At 41.5% G+C, this 18,083-nt stretch overlaps 2 protein-coding genes across 3 annotated transcripts; both read right to left on the reverse strand.

The window, feature by feature from the left end:
- Positions 1-1,652: 1,652 nt before the first annotated feature.
- Positions 1,653-12,425, reverse strand: irf4a (interferon regulatory factor 4a). 2 transcript variants are annotated; one of them, XM_030404025.1, is made up of 9 exons: positions 12,381-12,425; positions 11,504-11,701; positions 11,167-11,353; positions 10,319-10,404; positions 10,054-10,228; positions 8,186-8,266; positions 7,461-7,859; positions 5,521-5,633; positions 1,653-4,734 (listed from the first exon to the last, which is right to left on the reverse strand). In XM_030404025.1, the coding sequence occupies exons 2-9, from the start codon at positions 11,699-11,701 to the stop codon at positions 4,585-4,587; spliced, it is 1,389 nt and encodes a 462-aa protein (XP_030259885.1). In that variant the 5' UTR covers positions 12,381-12,425; the 3' UTR covers positions 1,653-4,584. The 2 variants fall into 2 exon arrangements, with proteins under 2 accessions (XP_030259885.1, XP_030259886.1); XM_030404026.1 differs by lacking the exon at positions 12,381-12,425 and having other exon boundaries at positions 11,504-11,719.
- A 695-nt stretch (positions 12,426-13,120) lies between these two features.
- dusp22b (dual specificity phosphatase 22b) lies at positions 13,121-18,083 on the reverse strand. The gene is made up of 7 exons (XM_030404027.1): positions 17,881-18,083; positions 17,446-17,479; positions 17,257-17,339; positions 16,483-16,532; positions 15,623-15,697; positions 14,320-14,491; positions 13,121-13,555 (listed from the first exon to the last, which is right to left on the reverse strand). Exons 1-7 carry the CDS (start codon positions 17,899-17,901, stop codon positions 13,415-13,417), a joined length of 576 nt encoding a protein of 191 aa, XP_030259887.1. The 5' UTR covers positions 17,902-18,083; the 3' UTR covers positions 13,121-13,414.

Raw genomic sequence — 18,083 nt, forward strand, 5'->3', positions numbered from 1 at the left:
TTGTTGGTTGTCTCGTCTTGATACGGACTTGCTTTTCACTCCAAGACTAAGAATGATGTTTGACAAATGGTGGTATGCTCCTTTATACTTTTAGCCAATTATTGTATTTTGTACTTCATAAGTTACTAGTTACTTTGCAGATTCAGACTAATAAATACAAGTAAATCAACTATTAAATGATTAAGCTACCCGTCAGTATATAAAGTAATTAATATTAGCTCTGTTCTGCTCTATTCTGCTGCAACATTAAAGTGGCATGTATAATGCATTCATAATTTCTGTTCACTAATATTGTACATTTGTTCTTAGATGATGATGATTGCTTTTACTTTTGGTACTTTACGTATATTTTGATGCTAGGATTTTTGTAGTTTTACTTCAGTCAAAACAAAACAAAACACGTAAGCAGCATGGGATCATGGGAGTTGTTTTCTTCACTGTGAAACAGCCTTTGCCGATGGAAATGGATCTACGGGACTCAGGCAGGCATGTTCACGGACAAGGTAATGCGTTGTATTAAAAGTAATGTAATGTAACTTCCACAGTCTGTGACTCTCTCCCTAAAGCTATATCAACATGCAACCAAATGAAACGTACCGTTACCTTGAATTAATTTACAAAAGATAATACAAATTACACATAAATCAAATATTTTTTTTCTACATATATTTCATATTTCTATGAACTCTGAGCCATTGTTATCGTTTCCAATTGTTAAATAATTTACAGAGGTCTGAACAGGTACAACTATTTAAAAGGACAAGTATTTCAAAAGAGAAAAAAAAAGGAAGAAGAAGTAAATCTTTGGTATCGTGAACAAAAGTAAAAGCAGGGAAATGTTGTTCTTCTTTTTCTAACTTTTTGTTCTTCAGATCAGATTCGTCCTCGAGAGCCACAGCTTTCTTTTTGTTTAACCAGCAGATGTCAGCAGAATATTGCTTCTGTGTTCTTGTGATTCAACCCTCATTTGTTTCTTGCCACAGAGACTCGGCGTGTATGGTGGTGATACATTAATATGTGATTAAATCATACTGCTTATGACACAAACTGTAGCATCAGAGAATGTCAGCTCAAAAGTCTAAGTGAGTTTTATAGTAAGTGTGATCGATGTAATCGAATCAAAGAACAGGCAAGAACAGGATCAGCGTATAATGATCTTTATGATAATGATCTTCTTGTTTTTTTAGGAGGAATAAATAAGCATAAAGACTGACACAGTATCATGATAATGGTTGATCCATTTTGGCCTGATGGTTGGTCTGATTAATCATAGTCGCTGAGTCAAAACGGAACCAACATCACTTTCTTTTAAAGAAAAAAAGTGTTAGTTTCATTTCTCAGAAAAAAAAGTTGTTCTGTGTGACCTTCGGGGCATCGGCTGAGTAAACTATCCGGTCCAAAGATTTCGAGTGAAGGGCTAAGGCGACGTCGCCTGGAGTAACGGCTCACATGGGGCGGAAAAACTGAAGCCTGACTACAAATGATGTGGCTTCCTGCAGAGGGGGAAACACCATGGCAAATGTGTGAATGCGCTTTTCTTTTTTTCCCCCCTTTTTTTGTCCTTTTCTTACCAATATGAGTCTCTCATTCTCCCTCCCTTCGACTGAAAATCAAAAAAGAGTTCAAAGATGAAACAGCACAGCAGACAGGAGTGATTGAAGACTGACAGCTTTATTTCAAAATAAATCATTTACCTACAAGGTGATTTTATATTAATCAATCTCTTTTTGATCTCCAGTCCTTGGCATTATTCTGCTTTATTGTACAATTACAAATTGTGTTCAGTATTTCACACTTACATTGAGATTTCCTCTGTACCTTCTTCTGAATGTTTTACTGTAACTGTAACTAACAAGTGATGTGAAATGGGTGTGCGTGTCTGTGTTTGAGTCACTGATGCTGTAGGTGGGGGAGTCACATGCTTTATCCTGAGTCCACAAATGTCAATTCCTGATAACAGTAATAGTGCAACAGTGTGACACATAGCCTGTACCCACCCACACACATGGCCCTTTACCACACACACACACACACACACACACACACACAGACATACACACACACACACACACACACACACACACACACTTCTCACCAAAATAGCACACTGTAAATGGAGCTGGTAACGTTTTCATGATTTAATTTACATTTGAATGAGTCAAATGTCTGACTGTGATATAATGTGAAACAAAATTTCGCCCCGCACATAATTATTGGGACTGACGAGATGTTTGAGGGAGGGGAAAAGGATTTTTGGTTCACACACACACACGCGCAGTCAGAGAAACAGAAAAACATTCCTGTCTGAGATTTTGGTCAGACTTTTTTGAAGCCATTGTGAAAGTGATGTGGTTTAGGTGTGAAGGAAGTAAACGCACAGATCGAAACTCTGGACCACAGATGAAAAACATAACAAAACCTTCATCCCTCGTACTGCATCATTAACAGCCATTAACAGCTAACCAGCACAAGGAATTTTTTCTGACTGATCAGATTTGGATGTATTATGATAAAAACACATTCCTAAGTGGGTTTTCAGGTCCTCTAGGACAGTTTTCGTGCGAATGTTACATCCAGTGTGTGAACCTTCAGCAGCTCTTCTGGCATGGGAACCAAAAATCTCCTCGCTGGCCAAATGCTGCAGGTAGTTTTTCTTCTCATTTGTGAGGCCACTAGTTTCAGGTGAAGAGGAACAGCTACTGATTCCTCGCAAGTTACGGAATGAGTGTGACTTTTCCCGTCAGCCCTCTTCAGTTAAGTCAGGTCAAGGCTTAATGACACCAATCAGAAGAAGAGCAAATATATCTTCTCCAATGACAAAAGCCTTCATCACCATTCTTTGCTCCTTTTTTCAAAGAACTATATTCTCCAGTTCTGATATAGCCCATACTATGGCAGCATCTATGCTATCCTCTCTAGGAGCTACCACTGTTGTTTTCAAATAAACAGCCCCATTACTTGCTGGTCATTACACCCGAAACAAGGCCGTGGCTGCCAGTAGTTCCTCGTAGGGAGGCAATGTTGCGCCCCTTCTCTCGAACCATTTATGGTCGTGAATGGCAAGAGACAAATCAATTTTTTGATCCTGTTTGAATTGGGCCATCAAATACATTTATATCACATTTAAATGTTTGTTTTCACTCAGGACAGTCACAATTTGTCATAAAACAAATGAAATATAACGCTGCGTAAATGCGTAATTAGAAAACGCAAGTTGAGTTTGTGACATCTTTTTGTTTAACTCTCACCAAAACCGCAAACCGACACCATGTAGAGCCGGTCCCGTATTTATAAACTAGCTCACAGAACTGACTAACTCTTCATTCTCTTAACTGCAGTTGTCAAGATTACAAAATCTGGCTGCCAGCTGGCAAAGTTATCGAGAACTTATTCTAAAAAGTGATGTTTCATTTAAATAATTTTCAGAAACTTGAAAACATAAAGCTGTACAGTATTTTATAAGACAAAGCAAGAAAAAAGCAGAATCAAAGATAATTTCATGTAGCAAAAAAATATATATATTTGTACTATCTCCGTAATCATCTGGTGACTTTAAAGATATTCTTACATGAGGTCCCAAGCGCCAGGCTGGAAAACACTGTTGTATTCTATGATTTGCATTTTTCTGTACATTAGAAAATAAAAGTTAAGAAAGAAAATGTTTCCACTTAAAGCCTAATACACAGTTTTTATTTACAGTGCCAACAACCACTAAATACATATAAAGACAAACCTGTACTGGCTTAAAATCACCATCAATACTCAAAACTGTACATACGATGGACTGCAAGCAAAATCAATCATCTCGATCATCGCCTGCAAACCGCCGCTTTGTTATTTTTGGTTTGATCAGTTTGATATAATTAAAAGGAATCAGATACATTTAGGCTGATCAGATTTAGTAGAAAACAGATTTAGTAGAAGTGTGCCCTGCAATACGTGTAGCAGCCCCGAGGTAAGCGATGTATGATAACAGCTTCCTCTACGACACCACCAGACCAGTGATAACATCAGTTTCTCCGTTTTTTTTTTTTTTGGTTTGTTTTTAAAAAACCCAGAATTGTTGTCTATAATAGATGACGAATGACACTGTTGACTGTTCACTTGCTCATCTAAGTGAAAGTTAAGTATCCGGTACAATACAATAAATACAATTACAGCAACTATTCATTCATGGTGTGTTTTGTCCCTTTTTACATATCAGTGTTTGTCTTAGGGGCCATTCTTCCTGTGCACCTGTGCTAGTACTTCCTGTCTCAGTCGCCCTCCGCTCCCCTCATCCCCCCACCCTCAAACCGCATCCTTCACACTGTCACAATAATACTTGTAGAGTGAAGAAGAAAAAAAAAACACACAAACACACACACACACATACACACACATTCCTCCACAGTCACAGACACAAAGACTACGACACATAGGTGTGCGAGTGAAAACAACAGGGTCTTCCCCATCTCTACCCCTCAGAACCATGACAGCTGCTTCTATCATTTACAGTACACAGCACTGCAGTCATACGGGCAGTGGTTTTACATTCACATTTATTCCATCTTGCACGTGTGTGTGTGTGTCTGTGTGTGCATGTCACTCCTGGATATGCTGCAGAGGTCTCTGAGAGGGATAGTCGACTGTTGGAGGTGTGTTCTGTTCCTGGATGTGGTCGTAGGCCCGCAGGTAGTGGCCATTGTTCTGCTGGTAATAGTACACCAGTTTTCTGGCAAACATCGGCTCCACCTAAAAATGAAATTAGGCCTTTGTATGAAATGTGTGTGTGGCTGCTGAATCATGTTATACCATTCTGTCCTACGAAGGAAGAGATCAGTTCTCACAGACATGACTGTCTTGGGAAATAAAAGGGTGTTTAAAGGTTTTAGGTTTGCTAGCAAGCTGCTTAACAAAGATCGTAATGTCTTCATCGTGTGTCTTTTCTATATCTCTTTCAGCTTTCTAGCCACAATCTAAAGGAAAATAAACTTTAATTTGATTATTTACTGTCGATGGAGAGGAATTGAATGTAAAAATAATGTCCCTCTGTTTGCTAGCTGTCCGTCTGTCTGACTCTACCACTATAAATACAATAGTTGAATTTAAAGGTGCAGTACATTACAATTTTAGTTGAAAACATTTAAAACCAAACTAAAATTAATAGCAAAATGTGAAGAATGAACCACTTTTGACAATATGACGTCTATATATTGTGAGATATCTACGAAAGTTAACATGCTAAACAGCTCGCCCAGTGCCCCGCACTTCCAGTCCAGACCGCCAACCGCACGGCTTAGCAAGCTAACCAGCTAATGGTAGCCGCAGTAGCCGTTATAGGTCTCAAATACATTTCTGTCTAAATAAGTTGGCTAGTTACCGTATTTTATGTTAGTAAGCCAGTAACATATTGCTAAAAACACAACAACCATAGGTCAAATGCATCAGCCAAGGTGCGTATATGGCCGTTAGAGTAATGATAACCCATTTTCCCCACCAAAAAATGCATCCAACTACCAGGTAAAGATGTTTCAGTACCTGTGCTGTGATCATCTTCCTCGGCCGCTGTGGGTCGGGGTACTCGTCTCCGAAACACAGCACCACCTGGTGTCTCGGTAAATGTCGGCCATTATGCACAAAGTCTTGCAGCTCTGATTGAAGAAGAAGACAAAAGAGGGGGAATGAGGTACATCCGCCATAACAAACAAAGCATGTGCTACTTCTCACACACCCCAGCATGTTACATTTTAATTTGAATATACATTAATAAAAACTCCAAATTGCTCACACGACATTTTCCCTAATCATGACATGTCTGGAAACCCACAAATGAGGATGGTGGAAATTTCGGTGTGAAATGGCACAGAGGGAGCACCACTTTGTCATGCTGTGTGGTGGACCACAGGTGGTGGGTGGGGACGCTCTTGCCCCCCTGCTGAGAATCTGCTTCTTAGTGCTACCTTGATACTGAGAGGGACTTACCCAGCTAAACCACCTGCAGCCTCTCCTATTATCATCAGCATCACAGTAATTATCGACATGAGAACGATCATTGTCTTACTGTAAATGCCTGAAGCAGAGTGGTTATCAGTGCACTCCGAATCGTTGTGATTGACAATTAGGAGAAGCCAAATCTGTTATCTTGAAAAAAGAGCACCTACTTTGTCAGACAAAAAATATGTCTATTCATTTATTCACTTCCTTCATTCACCTAAATCACTTGTAATTTGCATAGAGTCCATATACTTTATGCTTTTATACTTTTAGGGGGAACTATTGTGCTTTTTACCCTTCTAGTTTAATTTCAGTTTAACTGACAAAACAAAAAATATCGAACTACCACACTGTGTATTAAACATACAAACTTAAAGGAACTGGTTGGGGAACAATTTAATAAGAGTGCCTCTATATGACCTACACAAGCAAACAAGACTGTCAGCGAGAAGATTGGCTACCTTTGTGTAGTTTTTCTTAATGCCTGCCACTGCGTAAGATCCCAAAAAATTAAAAAAATTAAAAATTCAGACGAATTGCAGGCAGAAAAAAAAGGCAGCTGCTCTATAGTCTGATGGTACGGCAGTGTTTTTTTTCTGTAATGCCAGACAGCGGCAGAACAACTGGCGTATAACATACCATTTTAAGCTGGCCTTTCTACTGAGCTATATCTTGCTGTTGGCTTATTATTTCTAAGACATAGTAACATTACTAGGAAGCACTGATAACTTAAGCTTTAGCTCACTAAAATTAATATCATAAAGCAACCAACTCTGTTAGCCGTACGATTACGTAAGCTAGGTGTACGAATGAAACTAAACGTTGTTCACCACTGTCATTGTACAGTTATTGATCCCACATAGCCACAAATAAATACATAACCTCATCATTATGCATCCCGGCAAGCAGCTGTGGTATTAAATATTAGAAATTGCGTTTTTCTTTCACTCACTTCCAAAACAAATGCACACGCTACCCCAATCAGGATCGTGACAGGAGGCGATGGTGCTCATACCGCTTTTGACCACAGGGCCCGCCAAAATCCACGGAATTATAGTTCCTTGGAGCTGCTTTAAGATTCTAAAATTGATTCCACTCAGTGAGCTGCTTACATGCAAACACTTTAACACCCTACTTAGTGTGTGAAAGCGGTATACAAACAATTAATAATGTCAATTCATAGTGTTGGCGGCAGATACAGGTGTTTAACGCTGTACCTGTTGACTCATATTGTGAGTATCCACAAGATAATAAATGACAATTTGTACATTAAATAGCATTAAATATGGCTTTAGAGGAGAAGCTGTAATTGTTGACATAATCTTTAGATGAACACAATTTTAAACGCAGGACTTTTATCTGTAACAGTCTACCTTTATATCATAATATTGCTACTTTGGTAAGGATAGTTAGGTAGTTTTACTGCAGAGATGTTGTATCAAACTGGATGATATGAGAGCCGACAGAAACATTTCAGTGCTTACCAAGAAGGAATTGCTGGGTGTCAAACAGTTTGCATGGCTGCTCCTTCTCCAGCTTGTTGGGTTTATCCAGATATGGAGCCAGAGGTCCCTCCCAGTACACTCGTCCCTGGCAGAGGCGCTTAGCGTATAACCCATCGGGCGCCATCCAGAGAAGCACCCCCCTCTCCAGTACGTTAGGAAGCATGTCAGCGCCCTGCCTGTGAGACTCAGGGTACGGGAACGGAAAAAGGATCACTTCTGCCCCGCTGTGGAACTTGTCCTCTTGGCATGGGGAAGAAGAGGAGGAAGAGGATGGAGAGGAGGAGGAAGAAGAGGTGATACGACAACCCTCTGGGCTGGTGGTGGTGACCTCCTTAACCAAAGACTCTCTGTAGTATAGGGACACATGCAGGCTGCAATCTGGAAGAAAGAGAGGAAACGTTTAGCAGATGTATCACTGTGGGAAAGACACATCACAGTTTGAGCCTGAGAAGAAGAAGGCCCTGAAAATGTCAAGCTTAATAAAAACCCAGTTCTCGGAGTATTACACACTTCTCTGTTATCAACCCGAGCATCATTTTAACCAGTTTTTTTCTGCCATCACGCGAGAGATAAGAAACTTTCTATCTTGGCCTGCTGCTCAGAATAGGGAAGTAAGTAGGTGTTTGTAGTTTCTTATCTGTACATGCAAATATAGTCAAGGATTTTCAAGCATGTCTGCAAATGAGACAGAGACGGTTCTTTACCAGTTATGGCATTGTTGTGGTCCATTGTATACACAGGCTGTTGGGACTCTGAAAGGTAGGTGTGGAAGGAGAGCTGAAAACCTGCATAGAATAAATTACATGCATTTGTTTGTGTATCTGACAGTGCACAGCTTCTTAGCTGTACCAGAGTTGGCTGTAAGGTCATTTACATCTGTAGTCCCTGGGCAGGAGGAACATAGTTACAAGACAATACATATTCACTCCATAAGAACATCTGCAACCCCAACAGCAACAACAACAACAACAGCAAGATTTTAGACCGTTAAAACACAACAATAACAGTCAGATTTCATAAGATTAAGGGTTTGCTTTCATGCGCGATAGATACATGATTGGGTTGATTTTCGCCATGATTTCATCTTAAATCAGTGAAGCTGCAGCACTCTCATTTATAACTCCAAAAATCCAGAATTCGAGAATTTGAACGTGAAGGATGATTCCTGTTCTCACTGTTACCATTAAAGTCTAATTTTGTTGAGAATCAGGCAGGCGCAGATGTCACATGGCCCATCAACTTAAACAACCCGAGCGTCCGCATTAAACAAATTTTGCACTGTTTTCTGCACAGACCGCTGATCAGCTCTGCATGGCTGCTGCATCAACAACTGCGTGTTTCCCAGCTATTTCACTCCTGCCACGCCTTCAGCATGCATATACACATCAGCATTTACAACCACATGTGCAAATACAGTATGCTGTGCTGTCTTGTCTAAGTATTGAATATAATTTCCTTGATGTGGATGATTTCCCTCTGATACATGCCTGATTGATGATTTATGATGGTTGGTTCATAAAACAGTTCATAATCTCACAACCATTCCTCTTAGAGAGAACGCCTGGCTTATCCTGGCAGACTAGAGCATCTACTAGGGGTGACTGGGAGAGAGAATTTCAGAAAGACAACCTTCGGTCAATCTGCTTTCTCTATTGCAGTTGTGGAGAAGTGGAACTGTACACCTACAAACAGTAGAGAAACTCGAGGCAGTTTAAAACCAGCTTCGAGGTTTTGGATAAAACAGGCACAAAAATGTCATCGCATGTGTTTATTGTTTCTGTCATACTGATTCTGTTCATCACACATTGATTTTTTTTTTTTTGTAGTCTATTGGCTGCTCTGTTGTCGCTAGCTGACTCTAGGTCAGTTTTTAACTTTTAATTCTGTGCTGTTCCTGCGAAAATAATAATAAATGATGGCTATGATCAGTTTTTGTCAACATGAAAAGATCAAGTGATTACATTTGAATCTACACACATATATGTGTCTGTGATGCGCACATATATACTGTGAATAAAGGTATAAACAATGGTTTCATAAATATATCTATGGTAATTTCTATCTTGTTATCGCTGTAATGGTTCACACAGGCTTTTCAAACCGAAGCCGTGTTCTTGTTTGTGTCTCGTTTGTGTCAAAGAGTGCTGATGACACTACTTTTTGACCTGTTTAGCCTCGGTACATAGACAGAATCGAGAGTTACACGACGTAAAACAATCGGCGCGGTGTCATACGCCCTTTATATTTTGCGTCATTAAAGTCACAATTTAATTCCCTTTTCAGGCCTGTTTGATAAACACACTGACAGGATGTTACAGTGAAGCGTCTGTGGTTGGAAATTGACGACGTTATATAGAAATTTGTGACAACTGAGAAATGATGCAAACTTTCATGAGTTAAGGTGAGCTGGGAATCTATAAAATACGCCACATTAAATGTAAGATAGACTGTGTATATTACTGTGTACCTGCTAAGCCTTACAGTCACAATTCTTATGCACAGCCAACATCAATCTATACAGTTTTAGAGCTACGAGCATTGTATCAACTACGTGTGTGACGTCACATCTTACCATTTTCTGTGTGTGACCCAGGCCATGCCCGGCCAAACGGTGACGGGTAGTGGCACTGACCATACTGCACATCCGGATGTGGCCCGTGGTGATGTGATGGAGGGAGAGGCTGCTGTTCCGGAGGCGAGTAATCCCTCCAGTCCCTCCTCTCCTGAGAGAGCATGTAACCAGACACCTGAGAGACGGAGCAGAGCGAAGGGAAGGTGTCATTAAATCAAGACACTTGCCACTGTTGCAGAGCGCGTGCCCGGGCCCACATGCTGACCTGGTTGTGCAGAGACGTATATGGGGGAATGTAGCCGAGGGAATTTACATGCGATGGTGTCTCCTCCATACTGCCCATCTTCATCCCTGTAAATGCACACAACCAAAAAGGTACCTTTGTCAGATATTTGGTCCCATACTTTGCTATGAAGACATTGCTTATACGCAATTACAGCTCATATATTCAATAAAAACACAAGAACATCATTATCATGCCAGCTTTTTCTGTACAGATTAACACTAAACCAAGAATATATGAGGCCCTAATTTGTGTGAACGCAGCTAACCTACTTCAAACTGTGAATATGTTTCATGCACTTGCGAGGTCCTGCTATCTACATACGTGTGACTGGGGGGGGGTTGTTTTTTTTTTTGCAAAGTGCGTGCAGCAGACAAAAAAAAACTAATCTGAATCTTGTTCATTTCCAGAAAGTAAGATAGCAAGAAGTGCTCTGCTGCAACAAAAGGTACGATGGCAGATACTTAGTTATGCAAGGCTGGAGGTCGTCTGGCTGTGTTATGTGCACCCTGCACTTAGTAACCGAAGCCCTCTAAAAAAAGCACTACGGCCTTTTTGGTACATGCTTTGGCTTCCTTTGTGCTTCCTGCCTCATCAGAATCAACTGCAGTGGTGCATGTGTGTGTGAAAAAAATGCCAATAGTCTATAAACAATGTGAGATGCTCTGTGAAACGCTGTGTGTGTGCACCATTGCTGTGTGGTATCAAATTTCATGCAATAAACTATTTTACTACCTCATATGTCACCACGTACTTGGGGGGGGGGGGGGGGCCTGAATGAAATACTCACAAACTAGACTCTGTTTTTGATTACATTTACATGCACTCACCTTTTTTGGCTTCCTCTGGAATGATTCTGTAGACTTTATACGGGTCTGAGATGTCCAGTTGGCTCCTCTCCACTATCTCATCAAAGTCATTGCTTTTATTAAGAGCACAGCGTAGTCTGGTCTTCCATGTGGGGGGATCTGGCTTGTCGACTCCTTCCTTATATTTTCCCTTAAACATTGCCCATGCCTGAAAACAAGCGTTGATCACATTCATCTATGCTTCCTACTGAGTCATGCATATGTGCCAAAAAAGTTAATGGAACAAAATCTAACTATACATGCGATGGCGAGTTTAACATGCATTTGTCAGAGGCGAAGACAGGTGGGATGTTCTGACCTTGAAGAGTGCAGCATCCTCCTCTCTGTTGTAGTCTTGTTTCCCTGCATGTTTCCAAGGGATCCTAAAGATGGATTTTTCATCATTTTCCCAAATCAGGCCGGGATATCTCCGGCTGTCGATCTGATCGATCAGCCACTGTCTCAGTTTGCCGTTGCCGCAGCTGACTGACAGGCCGCTGTCCTCGTCCAGGTTCATCTTTGCAAGATAGGTTAAAGTAGAGATGTTAAGACACAGATGTTTGATTTTACTCTTTCTCTAATGGAAGATTCACTTATTTAAATGCACCTGAGAAGATAAATGTTAGGTTCAGCTTAAAATTGCTTAAGATAGGGTTAGTCGGTGCTCCGCAAGGCTGCTTCCCTGCAGCCCTGTAGCTGTAATAATCATTTTAAATAAATGTTTATCTTGTTATCTAGCCATGGTTGTGACATTTTTGGCTATACTCATTTAGAAAGCAAGTAGCAAGGGTATGAGTGTACATGCTCAAACTGTCTTAATCACGTTTTTCTGTTTTCATTTCTGCCAGTGAAAAGAAATGTGACTCATTTGAGATACATGCATGAATAGCAACACCACCAGTCGTGTAGATATAATTAAAATACAGGAAAGATTTTTGACTCAACCAAAATGCATAGCGGAATAGATGCTAATGACACCTAATCACTTGCTCCTTAAACGTACTGTGATCAGATAATAAAAAAAGTCTTAACTCATGATTACAAATTGAATGACAAACTTTCTATTTGACTTAATGTCAACTTGAGATTCTAGAGTGACTGAACCTACAGGTTGCTACAGGTTATTTTTCTTACTTAAGATGTTAAAAAGACCGTCATTCACTAAAAAAAAGAAAGAAGGAGCTGCTGCTGCTTACCTTTGATCATGTGAGCTCCCCCGCTGAAATCTGTTTTCAAGCTCTCTCGGTGTCCTACTCTTAAATGTTATCACATCTTGATTTGTGACAGGGAGGAGCCTCTGGGGCTCTGAGAAGTTCAAGAGGAGATGCGCAGCAATCGGGCGCTCATTTCTCTGAAACTCAGCGCCCACACAAGCAGCACTGCGGTGGGGAATCCCTCTAGTGACACCCTGAGCAGACACTGGGACGAAATGGAACAATTACCTGTGACACTAAAATGTTCCCCCCACATGTTTTTGTTTTTCTGAAAAAGCCTGCGAGTTCAGTCTAATTTCCAGTGACAAAATGCTGACAAGGAACTTCTACAGTGTATTTTTTTATGATGTCCTGGTGCGACATGATGAGCTCATGTCAGAAAAACCACATGCTCAATGTATGTTAGGCCTTTTTCTTCTACTTTATTACTGCCCTCCAGTGGCTATCCATGCACATACCCAGAGATCTGCAGTATATAAAAAGACTACTATATAATATCTCAATTTTGCGAAATTAAAGTGTCTCAATGCTTTAAAGTCTCTAAGGACAGTTGACAAGACTGAGGGTGACAAACGAACGTGATCTTGGTTGTTTTTGGTGTCACCATGCATGACCTCCCCTGCACATTAGACAAACAGGAAGACAACCAGGAAACAGAGACATAAACACAGAGCAGAATGTGTCTTATCACCTTCAGTATGGCAGCCCACCGACCAACAAGCTCACAACAGCACTTAAATTCACTCCTTTTTTATTTAACTGTTTGAAATCGTCGCCACGCAGTACAAAAAAAAGTTCACAACATTCATAAATTAGAAAAAAAAAACAACCAGAAACATCGACAAGTGCTTAAATAAAATGTATATGTGCTGCACATTTTAATGGTCTCCTCTGGTGTTGAAGTCCATGATGTTTAGAGGATCATTCCTGACTTTAGTCCACTCAGACCTTCAGATAGATCCTGAATGGTGTGATCCTTCAGACTGAGCTGCAAAGCTTCTCATCAATAGGTGTGATCAGACACTTCCAGGCGGGGTGGATGGCTGTTTTTTCTCCTCCTCTCTGTTGATTTTAGATGCCCTTATGAGCAAATCACGTATATCAGCCTCGTCATTGAAGGGGTTGTCCTTATATTCCGTCTGGATCCATTTTCTGAACTACACATTTCACAAAATAGAAAAATAGTTTACTCATTCTTAAAAAGGTGTAACTAGTAAGATGGGGCCACCTGTCAAAGGTAGCTCCAGAAATACTGCTGCCAACTATCCATACTCTTTGCTGTAGCTATCTTTAGCTATAAAGAATAGCTGCCGTTAGCAAGTTGTCGACAGTTAGTCATGCAGGCAAGTGGGCCTAGTCTGCCTGGATTGCGACCTCGGATGACTGGGAAGACACGACTACAACCTGGACTGGGACCGGTTTGCCAGTTTGAAAACGGCAGGTACAGTATGGAGGTGATTTACAGCAGCTCTGACCTGTTTTGGTGAGTGGGCTGAGTTTGAATGAAGTATCTTTTACGATGACATAATGAAGCAATGAGGCCCGTAATAGTTTGGTAAAAGAGAGATCTGGAATTCAAAGGGTGTTTCAGATGCACAGATCTAAAAAAAACTCCTTTTTGGAAATGTTGTGAGTTTATTTTGTGTATTTATTAGACACGGCTTGCACACATCTCACAGGAGAGGCCGGGGCTAACTGGCAAGCATGCTAACTTCAAATATCTCTGCAGCACAGCACAGAGACTCCTTTGAGTTTACTTCAACACTGTTGTTTCTTTACATTCTCTCAATGATGCAAGTTCATTTTTTGAATGCACAAAACCAAAAAAAACTGGCCATATCCTACATTTTACGACTTTAAAGTAACCACATCTATTCCGTAAAGCAGTTATATATTCCACACTCTCAATCTTTCCCCTCACCTGATCGGCTTGAGTGGCCTCAAACTCCTGGAGCTGTCGCTGGAAGCCCAGGTTGGGGCCGGCACAGGGCCGAGCCACTTTCACCGCAGCCAGCGCCTCCTGCCAGCCCAGACCTGTGACCGTCATGATGTAGGCCACCACCAGGGTGACACTGCGGGACACACCTGCCAAACTGTAAGAGGGCAAAGGATGGACGATTGAACTTTTACATTACTTGACATGCATCATTTTTCCTCAGCACTTTTAGATGTCAGTGTGATGTGTTTAAACACACAGTTATCAGTGAGGGTGTCAACATGCACATAAGCTTATCAGTCATGATTGTGTTTTTTGTGTATTTGGTTAAGTTTAGATTATGTAACTATGTTCATATACTTATTTCAGAAAGGATGATAAGCCCTTTGTCTGGCTTTGAAAAGCATTTATATCCTACGTCAGAAACCAGAATACTGCAACACATACTGTAAACAACTTGTCCAGCTCCCAAGAAAAGGAATTGCCAGCTGTTTTGATGATCAATTTGTAGTCACAGTCATTTTCAAGCATAAATGTCAAACTTTTGCTGGTTCCAGCTTCTGAAATGTGAGGACATGCTGCTTTTCTTAATGATTTATGGTAGTAAATGAGGAGTTTTGGGGCTTTGGGCTGTCAGTCGGACAGAAGGAACAATTTATAGACATCACTTTGGGCTCTAGAATATTGTGTGGAGCATTTTTCACACTTCTTTGACATTTTTAAATTGATCAATTGTGAAAAATAATCCAAAGATTAATAGATAATGAAAACAATCACTGCTTGTAGCCATAATCGTAAGGTTGGGGATAAGGATTTGTTCTTCTCTGGAGCAGGTGACACTGTAGGGAATATCAACCAGACCACACTGACAGATGGACAGAGAATAAAATGCTGTGAAGTAAAATAAGCAAAGAAACTGGTTTTATAAACACTTTAAATACTATATATCAAAATAAAAATTATTTGGTTATTAGTTATAGCAGAGACATCTGTGGTGTTGCAGGTCTTATAAATAGCCTCTTGTTCCACTGTAGTTCTGAGAAAACCCTCTGTCTAACCAAATATAACTTTCCCCTGTGAACATATGGTCAGCTACCACACTACAAACTCACAATGTGACTGTATTGTGTTACTGTACTCTGTTTTGGGAAGTTCAAGAATAGGCTTTTGCTTATCATTTAATCTCGGCTGTGCAGCAGTTACACATGGCTTCACCCGTGTTCTTGGTCGATCTCACACATCCAACATGTCTACGATTGCTCGGTTAGTAGCGGTCGTGTTCTCTCACCAGTGAACAAGGCAGCCTTCTCCTTTCAGGCGGGACTCGTGCATGAACATTATACTTTGTTTAAAGTGCTGAGACCTGTGGAGCATAAAGAACTGCTTGTTAGAATAGGTCATGACCACATTAAACACAGCAAGAACCCTGCAAGAACTGCGACTACGTGCTGTTACTTTGTCTTCACTGACTCTTACAGCTCCTGCATGCATCTAATTGGTTGTATACTTTCGTGTATGTTTTTGCACCTGACTCTTATTCTCTTATTCCTTATCCTGGATGGATCAGGGTGAGGGTGTGTGCTCTGCTCAGGTTTGAGAGCGTTGGTATCATATGTCACAAAACAGGTTTCAAATGCCTCGGAGACTGAGCGTAAGAAGCAACCAGGGCATAAAGTGTGAAAAGGGCATGTGCGTGTGTTCATGTGTGTGTAGGGGTGAGGGGGTTCTGCAGAAACAGAGCTGCGAGACTTCCTTCCTGGTGAAAAAGGCCGCTTGAAATTTGGTCAAAGAAGATTTGTATGTGTCAAAACCAGGGTATCCCTTGGCATTTGCACGCACCATCCTTTCTCTGCCAGTTTCTCACGTTACATAAAAAAGAAAAAAAAAAGCCCCCGCGTGTGCTTGTCAAAAGAAAAACGAGAGCTGCGCTACTGTGTTCCAGTCAGACAACAAGTTCACAGTTAAACGTCGAGCCCTGGTGAAAGCATATCATTTACACGTTAGCTTGAAGAAAATGAACCTCAGACGCCCACGCAGCACAGCACAGCCTCCCTCTCTCCCTCTCTCGCTCTCTATCTGTGTGTGTGTGTGTGTGTGTGTGTGTGCCTCAGCCTTTCATTGTTCTGTGCTGCACAGTTTGGTACTTACAGGTTTTGTGTGGGCAGGTCAGCTGCTGAAATGCAGAGATAGGTCATCTCCTGAGGGGACAAAGCACACTGGTTACACAGTCGGTAGTCACTTGCTCTTGATGCATTCAGCACAAATCAATAAGCAGCAGTTGATAAATGCCACTGCACAGCGTCGGCTTGGGTATAAAGCGTTTCAGCACTTCTGTAAAAAAAAAAAAAAAAAGGTGTTTTTGAGCTGATTCGCAGTCAGATTTGTTTACATTCCTTTTTTTTTTTTTTTTTAAATGACTGAGAACGGTACACTGCTCTCGCACAGAAACTTTTACATCCGAATCAATAACCTGAGAAAAAATATATAATAATGAAGCGAGACTTGCACAGTCCACAGTGGCTGAGGCAAGAACAACCGCCTACTCTGCAAAACCCACACAAGTAGCCTACACAACTCGGCACACTGACCTAACCAACTGTTGCTGACTGGCATTTCATTCCCCCAACGATCACATGAGCGAGGAAGAGAAACTGCCCTGCTTGTTGTTTATTCACTGCGGGGACAGCTGAGTTTGTTCAAGACGCAGCTTCCTTCCCGAACAAACCTGACACACCGGTTCATGGGACTGTGTCAGAGCTCCAGTCATGTGCACTGATACGAGGAGGGAGGGCAGGGGGTCAGGGCTCAACCAATCAGATCTGTTTGGGCCCCTTGCTTCATCACTCTCCTTAAAAAATTGATGAGAAATAGGAGAGGTGTGGGGGGAGGTCACCATGTAGGAGGAGATGGAGGGAGTCTCACCTGGAGGATGGGAGCCGCGCTGTCGTGGATGGACAGGATGTGCGTGATGTTGTTTCTGGCTAACTGTTCTCGGTCTCTCGCATCTGAGGAAGCGCAGACAGAAAGAAAGATTGATAGAAAGACTAAGGATATGGGCTGTCATATGCAGGAAATCCGAATGATTCAAGAGGAAATAACACTTAGACACACCTTTAAAGTTTCCCAAGTACAAGTCAGGCAGGACCTGCAGGGACAGAGATATTAGTGCAGAAGTATGGAGCACGCATATAGCATATATACAGTGAGGAGACACAACAGCTGAGAGAACAGCAAACAGCTGACTCAAATGACACCCTGCATACATGAGGTGCTAATTAGAAAATAACAGCTCCATGGTTCAAATCTAAACTTAAGATCCTGCGCGTGGGATAAAAATAACCACAATATTTATGGCCAGAACACTTAAAGTTAACGAGGTTTATGTTCAGTTATGTTAGGCGGACTCTTTGCTGCACATCCCAGAGTCTCCACTGAAGATGACAGGTGTGTATCACCTCCTCATGTCCACTCATAAAACCACCGTGCGCCACTCGTGTGCGTCAACTCAGCACTACTACAGTCGCATGCAACAGATGACAGTCGTACCTTGTTGATGCCATTCCCCATCCTGAAGCAGCCCGTCCGAAGGGAGACGGTGAGAAAGAAACGCCACGCTGTGTTTCCTCGTCGCTTCAAACAACGCTTCTCCCGGCGGATCGACGGCTTCCCAGACCCGCTGTCGGGGCTCGAATGCTGCAGGAGCAGCTCCACGTCCAGGGCGAGCTGAGCACTGCTGTCCGAGCTCCCCA

This window comes from Sparus aurata, chromosome 21 (genome assembly GCF_900880675.1).
Source record: "Sparus aurata chromosome 21, fSpaAur1.1, whole genome shotgun sequence".
In the NCBI taxonomy this organism is placed as follows: domain Eukaryota; kingdom Metazoa; phylum Chordata; class Actinopteri; order Spariformes; family Sparidae; genus Sparus; species Sparus aurata.